Source organism: Saccostrea cucullata, unplaced genomic scaffold (assembly GCF_032062105.1).
Source record: "Saccostrea cucullata isolate Sc308-1 unplaced genomic scaffold, CSIRO_AGI_Scuc_v1 ctg6930, whole genome shotgun sequence".
In the NCBI taxonomy this organism is placed as follows: domain Eukaryota; kingdom Metazoa; phylum Mollusca; class Bivalvia; order Ostreida; family Ostreidae; genus Saccostrea; species Saccostrea cuccullata.
In genome coordinates, this window is record NW_026940276.1 from 84,541 (window position 1) to 108,236 (window position 23,696).

Consider the following 23,696-nt stretch of genomic DNA (forward strand, 5'->3'; position numbering starts at 1 on the left):
ATCGGTTTTCGATTTCGATGAACGGTGTTGCCGTGGTTACTAAAAATAGAAATTTCTGTTAAATACTCTCAAAATGCTACTCCAAATAACAGTTTTAGTCTGGTTATAATATAATGTGGCATGCAAGTAGACTACACTAAGAACATAAAGAGACTTAATCAAGGATCATTATTCTATTTATTGCTGTTGAAAAGTTTCAATTTCCAACTGCTTAAGTACTTTTCTCTTCCTTTGCTATAAGTACAAACCAGTAGAGCTTCAGTCTCAACAGAGACTTCTGGTTTAATATCTACACTACCCAAGGATGCTTCCATATAAGTTTCAGCTTTCCTGGCCCAGTGGTTCTTGAGAAGAAGATTTTTAAAGATTTGTTCTATATATTTCTATGTAAAACTTGGATTCCCTATTGTGGCCCCGCCCTACCCCCGGGGGTCATGATTTTAACAATTAAATATCAACACTACCAAAAGATGCTTCCACATAAGTTTCAGCTTTCCTGGTCCAGTGGTTATTGAGAAAAAGATTTTTAAAGATTTGTTCTATATATTTCTATGTGAAACTTGGATTCCTTATTTTGGCCCCACCCTACCCTCGGGGGTAATAATTTTAACAATTTAATATCGACACTACCAACGGATGCTTCCATTTAAGTTTCAGCTTTCTTGGCCCAGTGGTTCTTGAGAAGAAGATTTTTTAAGATTTGTTCTATATATTTCTATGTAAAACTTGGATTCTGTATTGTAGCCCCGCCTAACTCCCGGGGGTCAGGGTTTTAACAATTTAATATCTACATTACCCAAGGATGCTCCCACATAAGTTTCAGCTTTCCTGGTCCAGTGGTTCTTGAAAAGATTTTTAAAGATTTGTTCTATATATTTATATATTTGTATGTAAAACTTGGATTCCCTATTGTGTCCCCGCCGTACCCCCAGGGGTCATGATTTTAACAATTTAATAATCAGTATCTACACTGCCCCAGGATGCTTCCACATAAGTTTCAGCTTTCCTGGCCCAGTGGTTCTTGAGAAGAAGATTTTTAAATGACCCCACCCTATTTTTGTATTTTCCTGATTATCTCCCCTTGGAAGGGGACTTGGCCTTTGATTTTAACAATTTATATTCCCCTTTCCCCAAGAATATTTTGTACCAAGTTTGGTTAAAATTGGTCCAGTGGTTCTTGAAAATAAGTTGAAAATGTGAAAAGTTTACTGACGGTCGGACGGACAGACAGACAGACGGACGGACGGACGGACGGACGACGGTCACCGGGTGATCAGAAGAGCTTTCAGCTCAGGTGAGCTAAAAATTTATTAGAAGTATTTCTGTACAACCGAATATACATTATTATATAAGAAATCATTATTGTACAGGACGACAGCAATTCAATTTTGCTTCAATCAAAGCGTATAAAAAGTTCTTTCATAGCATATATGAATAACAGAAGTTTATAAATGTTCTATTTTTCTGCAATTTGAATAGTTTAGTAAACAGTACATACATTATCTGACTTAAAAGAAAGTATATACTATCAACAAGGAAACCTAATTTTGCAAAGATCTGACACTACGGCCGATACATTTCAGCGTGTATGGTGCATGTGATCATGGACATAAAAATTGATTAAGGTATTCAATGTATAACGAAGGGATTTTGACTGATTTTAAATAATTTAAAACTAGTTAAAAGCACACAGCTAGAAAACGATAAAAGTGAAATAAACCAAATTCACAAGACTTAACATGTAAGGAGACGGTCATTTTGCACATTTACAGTCTTCGAAGAGTTATCTGCCCTTGATGAAAAGAAGAAAATTTTTGATTTCACAAAATTTCTGCGGTAAATAATTTATTTTATTTTATATTTTAATAAAGAGGGAGTTTATGCATATTTTCACCGAGAGATTTCTTTCAAATTCAAATTACTTTTTACAATATCTTATAAAAACATGCACTGCCCATAGACTTCAATGTAAAATTCAAAGTGATATTAATTGGACAATAATCAAAATTCTGTAAATTCCTTTGGTGGAGCATTTTCATTTGATAATATCCTCAAATTGCTACCATAATTAAAAATATTGGACCGTTCATTTATTAGGTACAAACCATGGTCGTTATACATTGAATACCTTAAAAAACAAAAAAAATCTCCCTACATCCCTATAATCAATGACCCCCCCTAACACCAGAAACCTTGACCCTGGGGCCATAAATTTCACAATTTTGGTAGAGGCACTCTTGCTCATCATAACTATTTACTTACTTGGTTTATTAAATACCCAGGGGCAGAGAAGAAGATTTTCAAAGAAATCATGTATTTTTACCATATAATCAATACAGCCCCACCCTAACACCAGAACCCCTGACCCTGGGGCCATAAAATTCACAAATTTGGTAGAGGCAATCTTGCTCATCAAAAGTATGTACTTAGTTGGTTTATTTAATACCCAGGAGCAGAGAAGAAGATTTTCAAAGTAATAATGCATTTTCACTATATACTTATTTAGCCTCACCCTAGCACTTGAACCCCTGACTCCAGGCACATGAATTTCACAATTTTGGTAGAGGACTCAATGCTGATTACAATCATGCAAATAGTTTGACTGCTTGATGTCCAGGATTAAAGAAGAAGATTTTTAAAGATTGCATTAATTTTTGTGGTTTTGGCCCCACCCCCAGGCCCCAGGTGGGCAGGGATCATGAAATTCACAATTTTTGTTCCCCTGCACCCATAGATGCTTTGTGCGAAATTTGCTTGAAATTGGTTCTGTGGTTGCAGAGAAAAAGCTGAAAATGTTCAAATGCGAACACACGACGGACGACGACGGACGAAAACGGATAGCAATAGGTCACCTGAGTTTACTCAGTTGACCTAAAAAAAATTATATATATAAGTCTACGTGTGGAGCGACCTAATTTCTACCCCCAATATAACTCACACAGGAGAACAAGAAATAAAGAAAATTAAGTAATTGACATGTAACATGAAATATTAAAAATATAAGCCCAGTTGGAATCCAGGTTAGAATAGGTCCTCAGTACCCCTTTGCTTGTCGTAAATGGGGCGATCCTTCGTCGGAGGAGACCATATAAACTGAGGCCCTGTGTCACTGCAGGTGGGGCACGATAAAGAGTCCCCCCTGCTCAAAGGCCCTTAGTGCCGAGTATGGGCATAAATTTGCAGCTCTTCACTGGCAATTGTGATGTCTCCATATCTGTGAAATTTTCTGGAGAGGGACGTTAAACAGTATACAATCAATCAATCATCAAAAATATAATAGTCTACAATTCTCCGATGTAACACTCACACAGGAGAACATTAAATGAAAAAATAAAGTATAGTTGACATGTAATCTGAAATTTCAAAAATATAATAGTCTACAAGTGGAGCGGCCCAATTTCCGCCCCCGATATAACACTTATACAGGAGAACATAAAATAAAAAAAATGAAGTAGTTGACATGTAATTTGAAATTTCAAAAATATAAGTCTACAAGTGGAGCGGCCTAATTTCCGCCCCCGATATACACTCACACAGGAGAACATAAAATGAAAAAAATAAAGTAGTTGACATGTAATCTGAAATTTCAAAAATATAATAGTCTACAAGTGGGAGCGGCCCAATTTCCGCCCCCGATATAACACTCACATAGAAGAACATAAAATGAAAAAAAAATGAAGTAGTTGACATGTAATCTGAAATTTCAAAAATATAATAGTCTACAAGTGGAACGGCCAAATTTCCGCCCCCTATGTAACACTCACACAGGAGAACAAGAAATTAAGAAAATACAGTGTAGTTGACATTTAACATGAAATTTCAAAAAAAGGATAAGTCTACAAGTGGAGTTGCCCAATTTCACCCTCCGATATAATACTCACACAAAATAAATTGTAATTCTAACCATGACTTAATCTTACTAGTAAATAACAACAATAAACTTCTTGAACAACAACATCGAAACTTCGTGAATAACAACATTAAACTTCTTGAACAACAACAGTAAACTTCTTGAACAACAATATTACAATTCTGGAATTCTTGAACATTCTTTTAAAGAAATCACAAATTGAGTCCAAAATTTTCTTTGAGCGAGTCACACGTGGCTTTCCAGTAATTTCTTCCTTCATTATGTCCTGAATTCTCTCTCGGCCATTCCTGTGAAAAGCAAGTTTCAGGTATTCAAAGAATAATCCACTAAATGCTATGACACGTGCATTTCCCTTTGAGATAGTCTTAGAATCAACAAGAAGATCAAGGGTTGACAAGGAGTGTTTAGCACCATCACCATATTCTGTTCTTTCAATCGCAGAATCCAAAGAGTAGGTCGGGCCCTGTTTTGTCTCTAGATTTGGTTGTAAGCAGTTCAACAACTTGTCTAAAGCTATAACGTCCTGCAAAGAATCATGAGCTTCATAAGCATCTCCTAAGAAATGTTCAAAAAGGTTGACTTGCGAGTAGGAGGTGAGCCCAGGCTTTGTTGATTTAAACAAGGTTAGGGTATCGCAGATACCACTGATCTTTTCCCTAAGCAAGCTGACCATACCACATTTCTGGAATGCATTTAACAGTACAGGAATATCATAAGATATACTGTTGTGCCCTGTAAGTATGCTCTCCTTGTCTTCACGAAGGATTCTCAGAAAACTTGACAGCCCCAATCTAATGGGAACTGGAGAAACGTCTTTGTTGTTATGATACATTTTCATGCCATTCATTCTAATCCCGGTAATCTCCTCAGCCTTTTAACAAATAGGGCTCTTTAGAATGATGTACTGGTTGAATTGGCTACCATTTCTCAATGCAGAAATTTGAAGGATATGGGAAGTTTTGGCTGTAAAATAGAATTAAATGAGTTTAAGTGAATTCTGAAGCAGAATTTTAGTGTATTATGAGGATGCATGAAAATTTTAATTCAAACTCATTGATTTCTTGATCCATCACATCAGTCATTATTATATGGACCTTTATATTCAATGCACAACATTGTTTGAAATGTGAACTGTTTACAATATTGGACTTGGAGTCACAGAACTTGAATTTTTGTACATGTATTAAGAATGAACTTCAAATATATAATTTTGGAAGGTCTGGATATAAAAATCCAAATGCCATCAAATTGAGCATAATTATTTGAAATGTATAATCAACCAGAATAAATTGTTCTTAATGTATGTCAATATGATATAGGCTATATATGTTATACGATATTACCTGGATTTTTATACAATCAAATGATGTGTCACATATCCTATGTACTGAGAGGTATAATTGATGCCTACCTAAGCCTGTGGCCTCAATATCAAAGATGACCTCATCCATTGTTTTAACACTGCTGACTGGAAGTGTTTCCAATGATGGCTGAACAGATGGAGGTGGTATTACTTGCACATCAGTAGACTCTATGGTTTGGAAGTTTACTCCCTCAGAGTACGTGACACCCTCTTTAACTCGTTGAGCTGCCTTGTTGTCTGAAAGATAATTGTAATTGCATTCAATTTATTTAACAGCAGATCATTTTTTTTTAAATTTACATTATTATTGATTCATCATGTACTGATGTAAAATTTACTAGGCATGTGAAAGATCAATCTTGCCTATGCTGATGCTCTATTGTTCAATGATCTCTTTTCTCATATTGGAAAATTACAGTTCAGATTTAAATTAATATCTAAGCTGCTTGACTTATTTTAAAAAAAAACTGATTTGACTACAAAGACTTCTCGAATCCCGATCAACTTTGCATAAATCTACCTTTTTGATTTCAAGAATCGCCTTCTTTGTTTTGCTTTAAATGTTAAGGCAATAGCTTTTCTTCTTTTGTGCTGAAGATCTCTAATTTTCGCCAACCTCTCGGTAAAATAGCCTGGTGACAATCCAAGGCGACGATTCACCTAAAAGTACAGATAAAGATTTTAGCTAGACATTGAAGCCTATGTAACCTTAAAATCATTCAAAATATAGTCTGTTAAAATTTTTTCTTCTCTCTATACATTTACATTAACATACGTTTGTTACATAGCTGTGTCCATCGTTCTTCTGTAGTACACTTGTAGCCACTCTGTACTTTAAGCTGGAAGAACTATAATGATTCGCCTTGGGAGCTTTAGAAGCCACCTGTCGATTAAAACTTTCATTTCCCTGTGTGCTGCCTAATCTTGCCAACTTTTCAGAATTTAACACATATTTCTCCATGATGTCAAGCATGGTACTCTGCAAATCTGTATCAGACAATGGTCTACCATATGGCAAGGACCGATATTTTTCTTAAGAATTACTCAGGAACCGGCACCAGTCTGATGAACAGAGTGAATGATCTCCCAAAGGGCTCTTAGACTCTGTCCAAGCTTTGCAACATTTCCTTTCCCTTGGCATGTAGTTAAAACACCGCTGGAGGTATTTAATTACTTTGAACATTAATGTTTTATGACTTCTCTTCACAGAATAAAGATTATTCCGAAAGATCTTCTTTACAAAAATGGAACTCGTAAGTTTACTTACCTCGTCATTGGTCATTTGAAAATTATTTTGTTAAAACAGATTCTGAATGCACACATAAGTACTCTGAAGTTGACATCAAGAAGATGCTTGAGTTTCTGATTGACAATATCTATGTGGTTTTTGGAGACCAGGTATTCCAACAATCTATTGGAATTCCCATGGGTACAAATTGCGCTCCGTTATTAGCAGACTTATTTTTATATTCATAGGAAGCAGAATTTATGCAAAATCTTTTGCGTGAAAAGAAGAAAACACTTGCTGTGGCCTTCAACTCGACATTTCCCCCGTGGGGACCCGGGGTGACAAGAATAGGTCCCCGGCACCTCCTTACCATGATGCTTCCACATAAGTTTCAGCTTTTCTGGCCCAGTGGTTCTTGAGAAGAAGATTTTCAAAGGTTTTTCCTATATATTTCTATGTAAAAATTTGATACCCCATTCTGATTCCGCCCATCCCCTGGGGGTCATGATTTGAACAATTTAGAATCTACACTATACCAGGATGCTTCCACATAAGTTTCAGCTTTTCTGGCGCAGTGGTTCTTGAGAAGAAGATTTGCAAAGATTTTTCCTATATATATTTCTATATGAAAATTTGATTCCAAATTGTGGCCCCACCCATCCCCCGGGGGTCATTATTTGAACAATTTAGAATCTACACTATACCAGGATGCTTCCACATAAGTTTCAGCTTTTCTGGCGCAGTGGTTCTTGAGAAGAAGATTTGCAAAGATTTTTCCAATATATTTCTATATAAAACTTTGATTCCCCATTGTGGCCCCACCCTTCCCCTTGGGGTCATGATTCGAACAATTTAGAATCTACATTATACCAGGATGCTTCCAGATAAGTTTCAGCTTTTCTGGCCCAGTGGTTCTTGAGAAGAAGATTTTCAAAGATTTTTCCTATATATTTTTATGTAAAACTTTGATTCCCCATTGTGGCCCCGCCCATCCCCCGGGGGTCATGATTTGTACAATTTAGAATCTACACTATACCAGGATGCTTCCATAAAATTTTCAGCTTTTCTGGCCCAGTGGTTCTTGAGAAGAAGATTTTCAAAGATTTTTCCTATATATTTCTATATAAAACTTTGATTCCCCATTGTGGCCCCGCCCTTCCCCCGGGGGTCATTATTTGAACAATTTAGAATCTACATTATACCAGGATGCTTCCACATAAGTTTCAGCTTTACTGGCCCAGTGGTTCTTGAGAAGAAGATTTTCAAAGATTTTTCCTATATATTTCTATGTAAAACTTTGATTCCCCATTGTGGCCCCGCCCTTCCCCCGGGGGTCATGATTTGAACAATTTAGAATCTACACTACCCCAGGATGCTTCCACATAAGTTTCAGCTTTACTGGCCCAGTGGTTCTTGAGGAGAAGATTTTTTAATGACCCCACCCTATTTTTGTCTTTTCTTGATTATCTCCCCTTGCGAGGGGATATGTCCCTTCATTTTAACAATTTAAATTCCCCTTTACCCAAGGATGCTTTGTACCAAGTTTGGTCAAAATTGGCCCAGTGGTTCTTGAGAAGAAGTCGAAAATGTGAAAAGTTTACAGACGGACAGACAGACAGACGGACGGACGACGGACAAAATGTGATCAGAAAAGCTCACTTGAGCCTTCGGCTCAGGTGAGCTAATAATATGCAGTTATTTGCAATGAAATTACTAAATATACATTGTAGAATAAAATGGCATTACATTTTACAAAAAAAAATATGCTACACTGTAAACTGTAGTTAATTTATGTAATTCATAAATGGAAAAAAAATGTGTTACAAAACTTCTCTGGGAAAGTGAAACTTCTGACATTTACAATAGTGAAAGATTGAATATTTTCTAAAAAAAAAAAATAAATAATAATGAATTTCTCCTTTACCAAAGTGAAAAAAATGTAAAGTACAAACTTTTTTAAGTACAAACTTTAAAAATGTGAATTGCTTTAGAAGTATACATACCCTGTGGAGAAATGATGCATTTTTCATTTATTCATTCTTTCAGCCTGATACTCTTGACAGCTACAATGATTAAAATATTATATAAATATTTTTATGTACATGTAATCTAAACAAAAATGAATATTTTTTTCATTACTTTAGAAATTTTAGAAAATTACAACCATAGATCTGAACTGAAGTGGGGCTTCTATGTTTTACTGTGATACTGATATTTTTTTTTTTTTAAAATTGTGTATATCTGTCTGTCAAAAGACATCATAGCTTGTATAGGCCTAGTCACTAGTGAATCATTGACTGAAACAATGAAAACATATCATTTAATTTAGTTTAAATTTTTGTTACTGATGACCTCCATTATTACACATATTGTTTCAAAGTAACTGAGCTAATTGACAGGAACTCAGTACATATTGAGTGCAATTAATTTTTAATAATTCTAAAAAGTGTACAACTAAGTAGGGGGGGGTGGTTACACACAAGGCACTGCATTACAGTTTTTCACTGACTGTGATATGATGTGAAATGAACATGAGCACACTTGGGTTTTTTTATGTTAACAAAAACATGTCTACATATTGTAGATCTACACATGTACCTACATATGCGTATACATCTGTATATACCTGGCCTGGAATTTCAGTGCAGTGATCGATCTACGGAGCTGGTGCATATCGTCTCAGTTTTCTGCTATTTTCCGAAATAATGTCCTCATATTATAGTAGAAGGAAGAAGCAATACCGTGTCTCTTATTATACCCCCGCAAACGAAGTTTAGGGGGGAATATTGGAATCACCATGTCCGTCTGTCTGTCCGTCTGTCTGTAGACAAGATTTTGTCCAGACCGTTTCTCAGAATGTGTTGGATGGATTTGTCTGAAAATTTATACACTTATTATTCACTATATGAAGGTGTGCATCTGGGATTCTCATCATGATTGGATGATTTTTCTGCATTTTACAGGCGTTTTTTCTTTTTTATTTTGTGATTTTGTTTGGCTCATATCTAGAAAAATATTAGACTTTCAATCATCAAACTTGGACAATTTATGCATCTTGGGTAGACGGTGTGTCATGACCTATTTCAAGGTCACTGTGACCTTTAATTTAAGTGATTTTATTTTATCTTCAAACATACCTGGCCTGGAATTTCAGTGCAGTGATCGATCTACGGAGCTGGTGCATATCGTCTCAGTTTTCTGCTATTTTCCGAAATAATGTCCTCATATTCTCGTAAAAGGAAGAAGCAATGCCGTGTCTCTTATTTTATCACTATTTTCTTTTAAGATTGTGTGATTATTGCATTTAAAATCCACTGCGAATCTCAGCTGATGTCGTCACGTTTTTAGATGTAAACACCATTCCGTGTCACCGAGTGCAAGCGCTTGGCTGAAGCCGAATGCAGACAAACGACACATTAAAAAGAGAATGTTTTTACAGACATGATATTATATATACGCGAAAATCACTAAGTATTTTCTATTTCAACATGAAGATATTGCTGTTTATTACAAATTCTTGCAAATATCGGTAAATTGTTATTTTGAGCACCATTTCCTTATATGGATCAATCAGGGCGGAGCAACTGTCAAACTGTCATGACGTCAGACCTCATTATGACTTCATTACCATATTTTTTTCATGTGTTGCCTTAACTGTACTGCGAAGTAATAACCTGCAAGACCAAGGAGAGAATATACTAGACCTTCTATTTACTTACCACCCAACTCTGATAGAAAAAATTAGAAGTTTACCACCCATTGGCAAAGCTGATCACGATGTAATCTTATGTGATGCAGCAGTAGAACCAGTAAGGTCGAAACACCTTCGCAGAGAGATCTTTCTATGGAAAAGGGCCAATATGGATGCCATCAGAGAAGAAATAAAGAACAGCTATAAGGAATATGATAATATCAGTGACATCAATCTAATATGGACCAAGTTCAAGGGTATGATCAATAATTTGATGAGGAAACATGTACCAACTAAGTTTACTAGATCCAAGCCATCACATACATGGATTGATACCCACCTAAACAGACTAACGAGGAGGGAGAATAGAGCACACCAAAAAGCAAGAAGGACCAAAAACAACAGGGACAGAAATCGATACAACAAACTAAAAACATCATGCCAGCGAGAGATACGACTAGCAAGGGAAAAATACTTACAAGAAGTGATATGTGAGGATTCAAAGAGATTCTGGTCCTACATCAAACATCAAAAACAGGACTCCAGTGGCGTGTCTCCACTCAAGGGCCCCGATGGTCTGCTCCACAGTGTCCAAGGCAGAAATCTTTAACAACCAATTCCATTCGGTTTACACCAAGGAAGACCTTACAGATATGCCATCTAAAGGAGACAACCCACACCCTACTATGAACAACATCCGCATAGGAAGTGGTGGTGTATGTAAACTCCTGAAGGGCCTAAATTTACATAAAGCAACAGGACCAGATGCAATTCAAAAAAAATTCCTCCATGACTTTGCAGTAGAACTAACCCCAATCATGACAAAATTGTTCCAACTTTCACTTGATATCGGAAAAGTGCCAGACGGCTGGAGAGAAGCATCTATAGTCCCCATATTTAAGAAAGGAGAGAGACATCTAGCTTCCAACTACCGCCCAGTCTCCTTAACTTCCATATCATGCAAGTTGTTAGAACATATTGTACACAGCCAAATCATGGATCACTATGACAGTAACCATATACTGGCAGATCAGCAACACGGTTTTAGATCAAGACGATCATGCGAGTCGCAGCTATTGATTACAGTGGATGAGGTGGCCAAGTCACTGGCCCTTGGAGAGCAAGTAGATATAGTGCTGTTGGATTTCTCCAAGGCCTTTGATAAAGTTCCACACCAGCGCCTCCTACACAAACTGCACTTTTATGGCGTCAGAGGTAACACATGGAACTGGATCAAGGATTTCCTGGCAAAACGGACACAGCGAGTCACCTTAGAGGGTCAGTCCTCTACCAGAGCTGATGTCATCTCCGGAGTTCCCCAGGGGACTGTGATGGGACTGTTACTATTTCTCACCTTTATCAATGACTTGCCGGAGCATACATCATCAGACGCAAGATTATTTGCTGACGATTGCCTGCTTTATCGAAGAATTAACTCTAGAGCAGATGCCGAACAGCTCCAAAAAGAGCTGAAGTCACTAGAGAAATGGGAACGAGAATGGCAAATGGAATTCCACCCCCCAAAATGCATAGTCATCCATGTCTCCAGGAAACAGCGTCCCATAACCAACAAATACCTCCTCCATGGACACACTCTAGAGTCAGTCAACAGTGGAAAGTACCTAGGTGTAACATTAAACAATAGGCTGAACTGGACGGAACACATATACAACATCCGAGCCAAATCAAGCAAGATCCTAGGTTTTCTCCGTCGCAACCTACAGGGATGTAGAGCCGACATTAAATCTGCTGCTTACAGTACAATCGTCAGGCCCACCCTGGAGTATGCAGCGACTGTTTGGGATACATATCAGCAAACCCAAATACAAATGTTGGAGAGTGTCCAGAGAAAAGCAGCCAGGTTATGATAGAACACCAGGCTGTGTAACATCTATGATGAAGGAACTACAATGGGAGCCCCTTGAAACACGCCGACTAAGATCACGGCTCATCATGATGTATAAGATCAGCAATGACCTCATTGATATACCAGCAACAGCATACTTAACACCAGGGGATACTCGGACAAGGGGCAGCAAATACCGTCAACCACCAACATACAAAGACGTGTACAAATTCTCCTTCTTCCCAAGAACCATCAGGGACTGGAAAAGCCTGCCAGATCATGTTAAAGAAGCCAGTACCATCGACGGCTTCAAGAAGCAGCTAACCAACACCATAGCTGCTTCCTATAACCCGTAAGTGACATGCAAAACATTGTTTTTAACCGACTTTTAATTGTAAATAAGAGGCTTTTAGCTGTGTTCGACGTTCTATTACACTCGATACCGAGGCCAGCACTGAACAGGAAGAAGAAGAAGAAGTATTGTAGTACTCGGTAGACCGTATCAATAGCCTAGAGTATTGGTCTCTTACCTGTACTTTGGGACTGGGTGGAGCGTATCAATAGCCTAAAGTACTGGTCTCTTACCTGTCTTGTATTACTAAGTAGACCGTATCAATATCTGTCCTGTAGTACTCAGTAGACCATATCAATAGCCTAGGGTACTGGACCCTTACCTGTCATGTTGTACTCGGTATGCAACAGAGGTCAATATTTTCTATCTTAACAGAAAATGAGATGTTTATAAGATAATAGAAATATTTTAGTTTTATCTTATTGGTGTTCTTATACTGTTCCAGGTAAAAGCAGATGTTTTCCAGAACGGCATGCTGTAAGTATATCAAGTTGATGTCCACTGAAACTGTTAAAATATGAGAAAGAGCTATCAAAAATCGGGAAAACTATTCATATCATTATCTTAAATTTATGTATATGTGGATTATCTTGTTTTTAATGAAAAGTTTGGTCATTTTTACTTTCTGGATCAGAAAATCGTCAATGTAAAACTGTCTACATTAAGTGTATATATTGCCACTGAATTTTGAACCTTCAATTTATTTCTCTTTAAGATGTGAAGAAATTCTCTTAAAAGGTCATTTCTCTCTTGAAACTTTAATCTCTTTTCTTTTCTCTTTCATCTCTTTCGATTTTTCTTACTTTCTCAATACAATATACATGAAGTCGCGTTGGCCGAACTCGGTTGAGACCCCATACATACATATGCATTGGTATAGTTCACATTAAATTAAAACTAATGCTAATAAAAAAAATATTAACATTATATTTGATTTTTCGGAATATTTCAAGGCTTAGTTCCTATGGGCGTCCTTAACCTAGCTGCGTATTTATTTCATATCTATATTTATATTTTATTTATTTATTTTATATATCAAACCCCAAATGTTAAATAAACAGAAGCAAATAAAATAGAAGTTAGATTTTTTGGGCAATATTTAGATAATTCAAATGTATGGATATGTGTATCGTCCTTACGTATATAGTGATATATCTATATCTCAAAATATAGTACCAGCCCTAATGGGAAACCATTATTTATATTTGTTTCACATACTGTTTCACGCTTTTTATTTTTTGTTTATTTTGTAGAAAACAACTAATATACAAGCCATCGCTCAAGGACAGGTTTTGTTATCCTTAATATTTTTGGAATCCTTTTTTTCATTGTATTATACATTATTTCATGTAATTATAAGTCTAAATTTATATGATGAATTTCTGACCAAAAGGCGGAAAAGAATTTCATGATGAAGGATTTCTGATATCAATTATTTTACCATCTCTGTTTTCCAATGTTGAAGGTTGGTAAACGAAAGAGGAATCCGAAAAAGTATGTTTTACATAAAAGGTTTGAAATTTTATCACATGTGACCTACGTTAATCACCTACCATCAATTATTATCAATTATTTTCTGTTACAGACACTAGTTGATGTGAATGAATTGAAAGAGGAACAGGTAAAGGCAATCTTTACATTTAATGATCCCATTAATGTTAAACAAGTAGGTGACCCAATGTCCCCAGTTCCTTTGATGACATAAGGGCCTTTTAAGTCTTCTGTCATATTAATGTTTCATTGTTTTTTGTTTGGTATAAAGTGATACTACCTTTGATAATTGTGTTTGTAGAGTCATGCCGGAAAGGGAGTAGAGAAGAATGTATGACATCATTTACTCTGAAGAAAGTGATGATTTTGATATAGATGACCTACTTGTATAAATTGCAGGCTCATATTATTTATATTTTTTTGTCCTATGCAGACACAAATTGGTGTAGATAAATCCAAAGAAGAACAGGTATCTAGGCAATCTTTATATTTATTGATCCCATTACTGTTGAACAATGATGAAGTAGGTGACCAAAGGTCCTCAAATATCAAGGTCATTGGATGACCTCAGGGCACCTTAAGTCTTTGTTTCATGTTCTTTTCTTTGGTATAATGTGTTACTGAGTTCGATTATTGTGTTTGTAGACTAATGTTGGAAAGGGAGAAGTGAATAAGGTATGATTTTTCTTAATTCTAAAAAAGTTCTGATTTTGAAGTAGATGACCTACTCGTATCAAATACAGACTCTAATTTTTTGTTTATTTTATAGACAACAACTAATGTACAAGCCACCGCTCAAGGACAGGTTTTGTTATCCTTAATATTTTTGGAACCAATTTCTTTCTTCATTGTTTCATACATTGTTAACTACATGTTTATGTCAAATTTTTCCTTTGTTTTATATGATGACTTTTGGACCAAAAGGCTGAAAAGAATTTCCTGATGAAGGATTTCTGATATTAATTATTTTACAATCTGTGTTTTCAGATGTTATAGGTTGGTAAACGACAGAGAAATCTGAAAAAAGGTATATGTTTTGACATAAAAAGATTTCAAATCTTATCACATGTGACCTACTTTTATCATCATCTCTCAAATTAATTTTAATTGTTTTCTTTTACAGACCCAAGTTGATGTGATTCAATCGACAGAGGAGCAGGTAAGGCAACCTTTATATTTATTGATCCCATTACTAATAAACAAGAAGGTGACCCAAGGTCCTCAAATATCAAGGTCATTGGATGACCTCAGGGCACCTTAAGTCTTTGTTTAATGTTCTTTTCTGAGTGTTACTGAGTTCGATTATTGTGTTTGTAGAGTTATGTGTGAAAGGGAGAAGCGATTCAATCGACAGAGGAGCAAATAAAACAATAATAAAATAAATAATAATAATAAAATAAAACAATGGTACTATGATAATACCCTAGAAATTCATCTTTTGACATCAATGATCAATTTGATAATCTCCTACACATCACATATATTATCCATCAAATTTTCGGTAAAACTTTTAGTAATTCTTCAAATAGATTAACTGAATAAATAAATTCAAGTATGTTGAAATAAAACTCCATGCTAACCAAAATGAAGAGATTTTCTTTAAGGGCAGTTAAAAAAAACATGTTTTCCCCTCCTTTGCATACATTTTCTTGATTTGATGTACATATATGTAATATTTTAGCAGGCTGTAGTAGACCATGAAATGAAATTAACAAATATTTATGCTTGGTGGCCAGGCTGTGTGCATGACGCTCGCGTTTTGAGAAATTCATCTCTATACACAGAGGCTGCGGCAGGAAACCTTGTACTCGTTGTTCATCAATTTATTCTTGCTGACAGCGCGTATCCTCTCAGGAACTGGTTAATAACCCCCTTTAAGAACTTGGGAAATCTTACCCCACAGCAAGTCTGTTTCAACAAGAGACTGTCAAGTGCAAGACAAGTTGTTGAACGTGTTTTTGGACATTTAAAAGGACGTTTTCGTCGGCTGCAAGACATTCCATTACACAACTCCACAGAAATTTGCCAAATGATTTTGGCTGCCTGTATATTACACAACAAGTGCATCATTAATGATGAAGACGTTAAAGACTACATCATTGGAGAACACTTACAGGATCCAAATGACTGCCAGTGTGATAATATTAACAAAACGAACACAATGGCATTGTAAGGAGAATGCAGCTTGTCTATAGTTTTCATAGTTACACAAATTGCTGCATTATTGTGTAACAGGAAAGGAGAAAATTCATGGCTGGACCGGGAATCGACCCCGGGACCCCTGTATCACTAGTCAGGTGCTCTACCGATTGAGCTATCCAGGCCGATATCCACGGCCAAAAATTTTCAAGCATCTATGATGAGTAATTGCGAAGAAAACTGCGACGAAAATTTGTGATGTATGAATCGACAGACGCACAGACAAACAGGAAGTTGACATCGGATTGAATCTAAAATGTATCCCACCATATGGCATGCCTTATAGAAGATTATGTTAAAATTTCAAGCATCTACGATGAGTTGTTGCTGAGAAAACTGCGACGAAAATTTGTTGCGGACGGACACACAGACAGACGGACAGACACACAAGAGTAAAACAGTATACCCCCTCTCCTTCGGAGCGGGGGTATAATAAGGCACTGAAAGCGGTAGACCATTACTTTTTGCTTGTTTGTATTTTCCTCAGTATTAAAGGAAACATTTTTTTGTGCAGATGTCCTCATAAGGAAGAATGAATAGCTTAATTTTAACATTTTATACAGACTTTATTTGTTTTGGCCCTTGCGTCTCTGATTTCTTTTCCAATGTGTCTACCATTACTGTTGGTTTTGTGCTTTCTTTTGTACCATACATTTCATCAAACTGATCTTTCTGCCTAAAATATTTCCTTTCTGTTCCAGTTGGTGCATCAATAATTTCTTTCCACCGTTTTTTTCATATTGTAGTATTTGTTCATTGCTTGATTTGGGGAAGCATTGCACTTAAGGGTTTCATTCAGTTGAGCACTAATGTCATTCCACAAGGCAGTATGGTTTTTGCATTGTAAAAATTTGTCATTCTTATCAGATTTCTTCCTCTGCCTTCCAATTGTGTGTGCTGGAGCTACTTTCACTAGATGTAATGGGGGATTCAGATGTAGCCAATGACTTTTATGGTGCTGAAGTGGATGACAATGGTGCTGAAGTGGATGAAGAGAGTACTGAAGTGGATGACACTGGTGGTGAAGTTAATGATGGTGAAGTGTCAGAAGAGTTTGACCTTGAGCGCTGGTCACCTGACCCTTTAGGGATGGATGATGTTTCTTGATTAAGAAGTTTCAGCATAACCAAGCTCTTGACTGATGGATCTGAAGGAAAGAAGTAAATGAAAATGCAGATTGCTTTCAATGGCTGTGAAGAATATGTCACTGGCCTTTAATTATTACAAAATAATTACTATAATAAGAGTCCAACATGACATTCTTACTGCTTAAAATCTAACTTTATAGATTTATTGTTATTTATATACCAAGCCACCATCATTTTATGTACGTGTACCTGTTGCCATTGAGAGTAACATGTTTAAAACTTCTGGCTGGCATTGTGTTCGTGATTGTTGTATCTTTCATAGTAGACAACGAAGACAAGACTGTTGTGAACACTTTGTCAGCAAAATCCTAACATTGTGTTGCATGCAGTGACTTAATAAATGAAAGATGAGTGCAGGAAAATCTGTCATCAAGGGTCCGGTTCATTTTTTCCTTAACAATAAGATCATGAATATCTTATTAACTTTAAGTTGGAGAATCTATGTCAAGATCTTCAGAGCAGATGTCATCATACTTTTTCATTTATATCATCCATGGTGCAATATCTACTCCCAGTGTTTCGCAGCAAATCCTTCTTTCTAATACTACCTGTTTGGATGGCAGATATCAAGAAATGTCTACTCTACACTGTATTTGAGCATTTACCCTTGCTCGTGGTGGTTGTACTCAAGGCAGAAGTGTATTGAAGGGGGGGGGGTGATTCTGTATATCAAGTTTTTTTTCTCCCAGGTTTCAGAAATTAAAATTATGGCATTAGCTTGAATTGACGAATTGAAGCAAATAGGACCTTTATTTTCATCACGGACCATTGAATCACTTTGTAAGGCTGGACTCTTTATTTGGAAGCTTAGGTGTTGTAGAATAAAATGGGTTCAAATCATAACCCCCATGGAAAAGGTGGGACCACAATGATGGATCAAAGTTTTACAACATGAAACCAGAAGTCTGTGTACAAAGGCAACACTATTCCTCAAAATCAAAACCGATGCATTCTGTTATGTATCTAGGTGTAGTCTACTTGTGTGCGAAGTTATGCTGAAATCAGACCAAAACTGTAGGAGGAGTAGTGTTTTAAAAGAATTTCACAGAAAATTCTATTTTAGTAACCATGGCAACACCGTTCATCGACATCGAAAACCGATGCACTAGTTTACGTATCTTTGTGTAGAGTACTTGTGTGCCAAGTTATATTAAAATCCCAAACTGTAGGAGGAGTTGTGTTTTGAAAAAATGGTAAAATGTAATAAATGGGAAAAAATGTAGAACCACAACGTTAAAACTTATTTATGAAGTAAAATTGTCTTTTCTGTAGAGATTGGATGACAACAAAAGTCTCCTAAAAGGAATGCTGGATTCAATAACTAATGCAGACAGCATCAATTTGATTGCGACAGCCAACGGTCTGGCGGGAGATTTTGCAATAAAAATGTATGTTTTAATTGTTCCTTTTTCAATAAAGATATCCACGAAGAAATTGGAAAAGAGGGTCGATACAACTTTACCAAATAACCAGACTACAATGTAATTGAGGGATACATAGCTTTGGTAAAAAGACAAAATTTCTTGAATTAGAAGGGATTTGAGTATTGTGCAATATGTTCAGCAAAATTTTATAGAATAAAAGTGTAAATAATAAAGTGTTGGATGAGGAAGAGGATATGTTGGATGTTGATGAAAGTGAAATACATGACGATTTAACATATGAGGATAATATGATTCAATTTGTAAAGAGTATATTAATACATTATGTATACATGCAGCATTTCATGCCCCTGTTATTGAATTTTTACTGCTGAAAATTTTTACAATTTTTGGTTAAATAGTTTCAATGTTTACAATTTTTGGTTAAATAGTTTCAATTTTTACGCCTTATTTGTTTTTTTTTACGAACTGAAAGCGTCAGTAATGATTAAAAATGATCGGACGATTGTAAGCTTATACTGTCCACGTTTTCATACACGACAAACCGATGTAAAAAATGCTTTTACCGCGAGAACGATTTGCTTGTTCTCATTTACCTTATATCATACATGTTTGCCCTTCATTAATTTCTTTTTTAAGATAACTGCTAGGGTAAGAATGCATTCCCAGTCTCAAAGTCCAAGTTGATAAACCTCTTGTGCATCATTCTGGTAATGTTATCAATCTTCAGTTGCTTTTTTTTTTCAAAGTTGCAGCAGCTGTCTAAGGAAATATGCCCGAACGTTTTTCAATTTGCATTGAAACGGAAAACTATTGTTTTAAGTTTTTGGAAATGAACACATTTTCTCCATCTTCAGAGAGAAAGAAACAAAGTTTATATCGTCCAACCATTTTTGAATGACATACATAAAAAAGCTATTTTTTCTCAATAAACCATGAAAACTCAGTTGTAACACAAAACACAAAAGTTTTGAAACAATGTTTGGATTCTGTTTTGCCAATCATTATTGAAATTTTCTACAGAACCATACAGAAGCGACAGGTCCATTGAATTTCAAAACGGCTATAGTACGGCTCTTGATTAAGCCCCAGGGACTTGACAAAAATGAACTCAAATATAATAGACCTGTTTCAAATTTCCCTTTCATGAATTAAGTCTTAGTTATCTGGTTGAAGTCAACAAATTGCGGCAGAGTCAACATTAGCTTGGGAATTCTTACTCCAATTTACTAGGGCGCTTGCATTGTTAAAACCTTTAGCGTCGATTGATTGCATATTGTTAACCGTCCCTCTCGAGAATTTTTCACTCATATGGAGACGTCACCGTATGCCGGTGAAGGGCTTCAAATTTTAACCTTTACTCGGCACTTAGGGCCATTGAGCAGTGAGGGATCTTTATTGTGCCAATGCCTGCCGTTGACACGGGGCCTCGGTTTTTAAGGTCTCATCTGAAGGACCCGCAACTTTCACTTTAAAGTGCAGAGCGCATGGCGAAGGAACAGTTGCTTCCCACTTTAACGACTACGTCAGTCGCGGCCGAGATACGAACTCAAGACCTCCCGATCACGGAGCGAGCGCTCTACCAACTGAGCTACCGTGAACAGTCCTTTAGCGTCGAAATCAACGCAAAATGTAATAATTCTAAAGATTCACCTCTTATATTTTGCTTTGAGATCAAAGCAATTAAACAGTTATAACGTAATTAAATTTTTTATGCGCCCGCATCGAAAGATCCGAGGACGTATATTTTTTTAGTCCTGTCAGTCTGTTTGTCTGTAAACATTAACCTTCGCCATAACATTTGAACCATGAATGACAGATACTTCATATTTAGTATGTGTACTCCACTAATGACGTTCTTTCAAACGAAACCATGGTCAATGACCTTGTGACCTTGACTGTGACCTATATGCTTAATATAAGCTGTTTTTTGCAAACTTTCACCTTTTCAATTACTTTTGGACCATAAAAGATAGAAACATTATATTTGGTATACATTAAACACTTATTAAGTTTTTTTTTAAATGACACCATCGAACGACCTTGTGAGCTTGACTGTGTCTTATATGCTAAAAATAGCTTTTTTGAACCTCAACCTTAACTTTTGAACCATTAAAGATAAAGACTTCATATTTGATATGCATACTTCAGTAATCAAGATCTTTCAAATGAAACCAAGATCAATGACCTTGTGACCTATATGCTAAAAATTGTTTTTTTTAATTTGTTGCCGCCAGGCGCATAGTATTTCACAAACAAATTTTATTCAAGATTATTATAATTTTTGTTATTACCTTTTGCGTTGATCTGGACCAAAAAAGTAATAATCCAAAAGATGTTTATTTTACATTTTGCGTTGATATCGACGCAAAACGTAATAGTCCCAGTTCAATACATAGGGCGTTGTTATTAAATTTTGCGACGTTAAACTGCTTTTTCCGAAGCTCCTCTCCCGCCAGGAAAACCGACCCAAATCAAAATACACCGATTCCTTCATATATTATTGATAATGTCTGATTAACACAGGTCAAAACATAAAAAATCGGAGTTTTAAAGTTTTTATTTAATGAAATGTTTTATAATCTCAACGAAAGGTTATTTAATGACATACATTTAGGTTGCAAATCGGTGCATTTTAGGGTATCAGAAAAACATATCTGAACAGCGCTTGATAATCGGAGAAAAATTGTCAACAAGAGGCCCACGGGCCTTACATGTCACCTGAGCATCATGCCTTTGAAGACCAAGATACCAAACTTGAGGAACAAATCCTAAAATTGAACACCAGAATCTGCACAATCAATGCAAGTCTAGGAAACCACTCACCATCCTTCACATCAGACATTTATAAAACATCTAAAGTCAAGAATGGTAGCGAAAGGACATCAACCTAAGAAAATATTACAACTTCAATCTACTAGCACTATGTACGAGGGAGTAGCCATTGTGGAATTTGTGGGCCCTTACCCCGTTGGTCAGAGTAGCATCCATGGAAATTCAAAAGTTAATAAACCGTATCATAGACTCAGTTTACGACAAAAGGTGATAATTAAACAAGAGGCCCATGGGCCACATTGCTCACCTGAGAAGCGGTGATCATTCCTTTCCTTATCAAATTTCCCCCTTTTAAAACATATTTTGACACAACCCTACCCCACTGATCATAATTTAGACAATTTGAAATCTACACTACCCCAGGATGCTTCCATATATAAGTTCAGCTTTTCTGGCCCAGTTGTTATTAAGAAGATTTTCAAAGCTTTTTCCTATAAATTTCTATGTAAAACTTTAATTCCCCATTGTGTCCCCGCCTAATCCCCAGGGATCATGATTTGAACAATTTAGAATCTACACTACCCCAGGATGCTTCCATATAAGTTTAGCTTTTCTGGCACAGTGGTTCTTGAGAAGAAGATTTTCAAAGATGTTTCCTATATATTTCTATGTAAAACTTTGATTCCCCATTGTGGCCCCACCAAACCCCCGGGGGTCATGATTTGTATAATTTAAAATCTACACTACCCCAGGATGCTTCCATATAAGTTTCAGCTTTTCAAGCCCAGTGGTTCTTGAGAAGAAGATTTTCAAAGATTTGTAGTATATATTTCTATGTAAAACTTTAATTCCCCATTTTGTCCCCGCCCAATCCCCAGGGGTTATGATTTGAACAATTTAGAATCTACACTACCCCAGGATGCTTCCATATAAGTTTCAGCTTTTCAAGCACAGTGGTTCTTCAGAAGAAGATTTTCAAAGATGTTTCCTATATATTTCTATGTAAAACTTTGATTCCCCATTTTTGCCCCGCCTAATCCCCGGGGGTCATGATTTGAACAATTTAGAATCTACACTACCCCAGGATGCTTCCATATAAGTTTCAGCTTTTCTGGCACAGTGGTTCTTGAGAAGAAGATTTTCAACGATGTTTCCTAAATATTTCTATGTAAAACTTTGATTCCCCATTGTGGCCCCACCCAACCCCCGGAGGTCATGATTTGAACAATTTAGAATCTACACTATCCCAGGATGCTTCAATATAAGTTTCAGCTTTTCTGGCCCGGTGGTTCTGCAGAAGATGATTTTCAAAGATTTTTCCTACATATTTCTATGTAAAGCTTTGATTCCCCATTGTGGCCCCACCAAACCCCCGGGGGTCATGATTTGTATAATTTAAAATCTACACTACCCCAGGATGCTTCCATGTAAGTTTCAGCTTTCCTGGCCCAGTGGTTCTTGAGAAGAAGATTTTCAAAGATTTGTAGTATATATTTCTATGTAAAACTTTAATTCCCCATTTTGTCCCCGCCCAATCCCCAGGGGTTATGATTTGAACAATTTAGAATCTACACTACCCCAGGATGCTTCCATATAAGTTTCAGCTTTTCAAGCACAGTGGTTCTTGAGAAGAAGATTTTCAAAGATGTTTCCTATATATTTCTATGTAAAACTTTGATTCCCCATTTTGGCCCCGCCTAATCCCCGGGGGTCATGATTTGAACAATTTAGAATCTACACTACCCCAGGATGCTTCCATATAAGTTTCAGCTTTTCTGGCACAGTGGTTCTTGAGAAGAAGATTTTCAACGATGTTTCCTAAATATTTCTATGTAAAACTTTGATTCCCCATTGTGGCCCCACCCAACCCCCGGAGGTCATGATTTCAACAATTTAGAATCTACACTATCCCAGGATGCTTCAATATAAGTTTCAGCTTTTCTGGCCCGGTGGTTCTGCAGAAGATGATTTTCAAAGATTTTTCCTATATATTTCTATGTAAAACTTTGATTTCCCATTGTGGCCCCGCCCAATCCCAGGGGGTCATGATTTGAACAATTTAGAATCTACACTACCCCAGGATGCTTCCATATAAGTTTCAGCTTTTCAAGCACAGTGGGTCTTGAGAAGAAGATTTTCAAAGATTTTTCCTATATATTTCTATGTAAAACTTTGATTCCCCATTGTGGCCCCACCAAACCCCCGGGGGTCATGATTTGTATAATTTAAAATCTACACTACCCCAGGATGCTTCTATATAAGTTTCAGCTTTTCTGGCACAGTGGTTCTTGAGAAGAAGATTTTCAAAGATTTTTCCTATATATTTCTATATAAAACTTTGATTCCCCAT

At 36.4% G+C, this 23,696-nt stretch overlaps 1 protein-coding gene and 1 long non-coding RNA gene across 2 annotated transcripts; one reads left to right on the forward strand and one right to left on the reverse strand.

The window, feature by feature from the left end:
- Positions 1–5,288: 5,288 nt before the first annotated feature.
- On the reverse strand, positions 5,289–6,334 carry LOC134255056 (uncharacterized). Its single transcript, XM_062737580.1, has 3 exons — positions 6,010–6,334; positions 5,755–5,894; positions 5,289–5,471 (listed from the first exon to the last, which is right to left on the reverse strand). The coding sequence occupies exons 1-3, from the start codon at positions 6,205–6,207 to the stop codon at positions 5,447–5,449; spliced, it is 363 nt and encodes a 120-aa protein (XP_062593564.1). The 5' UTR covers positions 6,208–6,334; the 3' UTR covers positions 5,289–5,446.
- Positions 6,335–13,926: 7,592 nt separating this feature from the next.
- Positions 13,927–15,203, forward strand: LOC134255055 (uncharacterized). The gene is made up of 5 exons (XR_009989442.1): positions 13,927–14,021; positions 14,370–14,517; positions 14,612–14,875; positions 14,973–15,001; positions 15,160–15,203. It is a non-coding gene; the product is annotated as an uncharacterized LOC134255055 (long non-coding RNA).
- Positions 15,204–23,696: the final 8,493 nt, after the last annotated feature.

Excerpts from the sequence above, each read along its gene's own strand:
- LOC134255056 (XM_062737580.1), bottom strand. The coding sequence starts at position 6,207 with ATGCTTGACATCATGGAGAAATATGTGTTAAATTCTGAAAAGTTGGCA. Across the intron at positions 5,895-6,009 it reads GACACAGCTATGTAACAAAC|GTGAATCGTCGCCTTGGATT; the intron begins GTATGTTAATGT and ends CTGTACTTTTAG. Across the intron at positions 5,472-5,754 it reads CGATTCTTGAAATCAAAAAG|ACAACAAGGCAGCTCAACGA; the intron begins GTAGATTTATGC and ends ATTATCTTTCAG.